Source organism: Alligator sinensis, unplaced genomic scaffold, assembly GCF_000455745.1.
Source record: "Alligator sinensis unplaced genomic scaffold, ASM45574v1 scaffold647_2, whole genome shotgun sequence".
Classification (NCBI taxonomy): domain Eukaryota; kingdom Metazoa; phylum Chordata; order Crocodylia; family Alligatoridae; genus Alligator; species Alligator sinensis.
This window is the reverse complement of record NW_005841832.1, coordinates 1,394,060-1,397,792: the sequence shown is the minus strand read 5'-3', so window position 1 is coordinate 1,397,792 and position 3,733 is coordinate 1,394,060. Positions and strand designations below refer to the sequence as shown.

General features: G+C 47.8%; 1 protein-coding gene across 1 annotated transcript in view; it reads right to left on the bottom strand.

Annotated features, from left to right (window-relative positions):
* The window catches only part of DDR2 (discoidin domain receptor tyrosine kinase 2), an 85,720-nt gene that overhangs the window by 6,998 nt on the left and 74,989 nt on the right, over nucleotides 1-3,733 (bottom strand). Inside the window, 1 exon segment of the mRNA XM_025194296.1 lies at nucleotides 1,628-1,777. Within this exon segment, the coding sequence (XP_025050081.1) occupies nucleotides 1,628-1,777 (150 nt within the window).

Genomic DNA, 3,733 nt, shown 5'->3' with positions numbered 1-3,733 from the left:
GGGGCCGGCCGGGGAGGGGGCTGGGAGAGTGGGCAGGGGCTAGGGGTGGGGGAGCAGGCAGGGGACCCCCCCATGGTCCCCTCCCCACTCCTCCAGCCCCTGCTCCCCTGCTCCCTACTTACCAGCACAGAGTCTGGGTCCAGGTCCCTGTGGCAGCCAGCAGGGACTACCCAAATCTCTGAAGCTCTCCAAACCTTTTCTGAATCGATTCAGAGAGTTTTGAATCAATTCGGACATTCTTAGTGGTCTCCTGATTCAACTTGGATTTGGAGATTCGGCCGCTGAATCAGGCCAAATCTCCTCCAAATTGAACCAGCACCCAGAAATTTGCACAGCCCTACTGTCCACAGCTGCCTCTTATTCAATGACTTTCCACACAAGGGACAGTGTAACAGGGGCCTCTGCCCCTCAAGAGTGAAAGAACAGCTGAGCTATATTGGACTGAACAGCGAGGTAACAGCAGAGGGGCTTATTTGGGCTAGGAGGAAACACCTGTGCATGGTGGAGGGGCCAGAAGGGGGTGCCTAGAGGGATATAAACTTAGTCCCTGAGCTGAAGCAGCAGTCTGGCTCTGTGCTGTGCAGTGAGAGGAGCTCCTGGGGAGAGAGTCTTCAGGAGACAGACTGGTAGGCACCTATGGCATGCTAGAAGGAGACAGCCAAGAGAAGAGAAGAGTACAAAGAACTGGGGGACAGTGATCCAGAGTGAGGTTTGATTTTTAGTTGGAAGCAGTTTGCTTATATATTGGTTTGTTTATAATCAGAGGACTGGAGAGTGGCTAAAGGGAGGTTTGGAGGCCATGCAGTAGAGTGCCAAGGGGGGCTCTGTGTTTTGAGCCCTGCACAGGACAGAGGTGCAGAGTGGCTGAAGCTGGGCAACCAAAGCCTGACGCAGTGGGCCAGGGCTGAAGGCCTCAGCAAGGAAAAAGGGGGCTGAGGCCAGCAACGCTGACCAGACAAAGGGTGCCTATACATGAGCAGTGAGGCTGCTCTGACGCACTATAATTACAGTGCATCAGAGCAGGCTCAATTTAATCAAGTCTGCTGGAGTGTGGTAATTACCACATTCCAGCATCTTGTGTATCAGCATCCCTGTGCTTAAAAATGGTGGCAGGGGTGATTTAACTAAAGCTCATCGAACAAGCTTTAGTTAAAGCACCCCCACTGCCATTTTTAAGTGCAGGGAAGCTGATACACAAGATGCTCCAGGTGCTTCAATAACAGCGGCTCTTGGAGCCACTCTAACTTAAAGTTAGATTACTAACTAGCAGCTGGATTACTCTAGGACTTTGGGGAAGTCTCCCACCCCAATAGAACATTTCCATCAAGATGTGGCTGGTAAGACTGTGACGGGGTACCCAGAGGAGCTCGAGTAGGGCAGGATGATTGTGGCTACTAGGGGCACTGCAGCTGCCCTAGGGCCTATCCTGCCACAAACACAGAGGTTTTTGTCCTTATAACATTGGTCCATGGGTTAAATGCCAGGTTTATGGGGCATTTAACTTATTCGTAACTGGGCTATCTGCCTGGTTACATTTAATATGCAAGGTCCTCTCATCCAAGGCTTATAAAACAACTATTATTGCTGTCCCTTCCTTCTATACATTTTCCCCTTCCCTGTTGCCTACCTGCCGCCCTTGATCCCTGAAGAACTCTCCTGTATTCTCAATGACCTGTTCATCTGACAGCTGAGAATAAGGCTGCTCTCGGCAAAAAGTGAAAGTCTCCCATAGTGTCACGCCAAATGCCCACACATCACTGGCTGTCGTGAATTTGCCCTGCGTGGAGGAAGCAAAAGTTGATCAGTTCAGAACCACACGTGCATGTGTATGCATAGACACGTGCATGTACACACACAGCATTCCTACAACTAGTCCCTCCTCCCTATTCTTGCAGCTTACCCAAGAGACCACTGGAGACAACAGGACATGTTCTGCTGACCTTATTCATAGTCGAGTTGACTCATGATCTTCATGTGAAATTCTCATGGGAGAATTGTCAAGAGAGACAGCTGGATGGAGATGGGGCAGATCCCTCTTTGAGTGCCTAACTGATACAATTACATTTTATGCAAGTATATAATGTGCTATGCCATATCCCTTTGAATGAGACCCTATCTTGATCTGAAGGAGCAGAGCATTTACCATACAAGTAGTTAAGCTGTTCCAAAGCCTGTTCTCCTTTTGCCTTCAAAAATCATGTCTTGATTTGCTTTGTTTACCATATACAAAACCACACTTGGGCATCTCTCTGCCTTGGTTTGGAGATTTCAGCTGGTAATGGCACATTGTTGGGGGTGACTTACGCCTCTTGAACCCATATTGTTAATTGTCCAAACAAAGCAAGCCTCTGGCAAGCTTTGGGACATGTTTGTTTAACCAGACTTTCATTAATGCCATTAAGAGGGGATGGGGTAGTTTTGAAAGCCATGAGACTGTCCTGCTGTGGTCTCTTGCTTTGTATTTGTGTTGATACAAGTTGTTGAGGAGCCTTGGCTTTAGGAGGCACAAATGCAATCTTATATTGGTAAAAAATAAATAATCATAATGAAACATCCCAGAATCTCTCTCTCTCAGGCTGGAGAGAAATCCTGGTCACCTGATCACAGGCAACTAACACTTCAGGCCAGGCTGTCTGACATGAGAATGTGGCTGCCCAGTTTTTATGCTGTGATGTCAGTAAATGTCAATAAATGGTTTGTATAGTATATCTGAGTAAATGAACTGCTGCTGCTATAGCCTGACAGATCTTGGACCTGAGCTATTGCACTAAGTTTCTCATTTTTATTCTCTGGTTTGGAAAGAATGTCCACTCAATCTCGTATGTTTAGCTTGGCCTTTGCTTTATTATAAATTACAGTGCAATATTTGGCTCCAGTCCAGCGGCTGTGGGTTAGAAACAAGACTGTGTGAGAATTTATTTCAAATGCAAGGAACACTGCTAATCCCTGGCTCCTATCCCTGATAACATGCATCTGGTTTGAAATCTGGATCTAACTAACAAACTGCACTCAGCTACCTCAACTAGTGCTGAACCCAATGTTATAGCTGTGCCCAGTGCTATGGAGCATCTGCACAAACAGGCTCTATACCCAGACCTCCATCAACCAAGTAGAGAACAGTGTTATGCTGAAGCAAGTAAATCTTTAATCTGTGGGCAACCGCAAATTTAATTGATGTTGGTAGGCATAACAGTCATCTTCTATTCAGACTAAATGAGTATGCTCCACTGTTTAGAGGTAGTTAAAACCGTAGGAACCCTAGCCTGAAGTAAGGGTGCTAAGGAGATGTACATGGGCAAAAGTTGGGGGCAGATTAAACAATGCATACATTTGCAAAGGCAGAGGGGTGGGGGGGGCTCTGTGCCCTGTGATTGGCTGTGGCTTGTGCACTTGTACAAGCAGCCACTGCCCTAGGGCACTCCTTTTTCTCTTCACTCTGTGCTGGTGTAAAGTTGTACATGACCCTCATGAGCCAAATCCTTTCTCTTACTAGGCGATGGTAAGCAGCCCCAGCACCAAAGTCATGTGAATGGAGACTGCTTTAGCCCAGTGAATCTGCCATCTTAGGCCTCAGCTCTGAGCAGCACTGGACTCTTATTCTATGGGGAGAAGACCAGATAGTAGCTAGGTAGCTAGTAGCTAGGGTCAGGAGGGACCTGACAGATCATCTAGCCTGACCCCCTGCCACAGGCAGGAATGAATGCTGGGGTCACACGACCCCCGACAGGGGGGC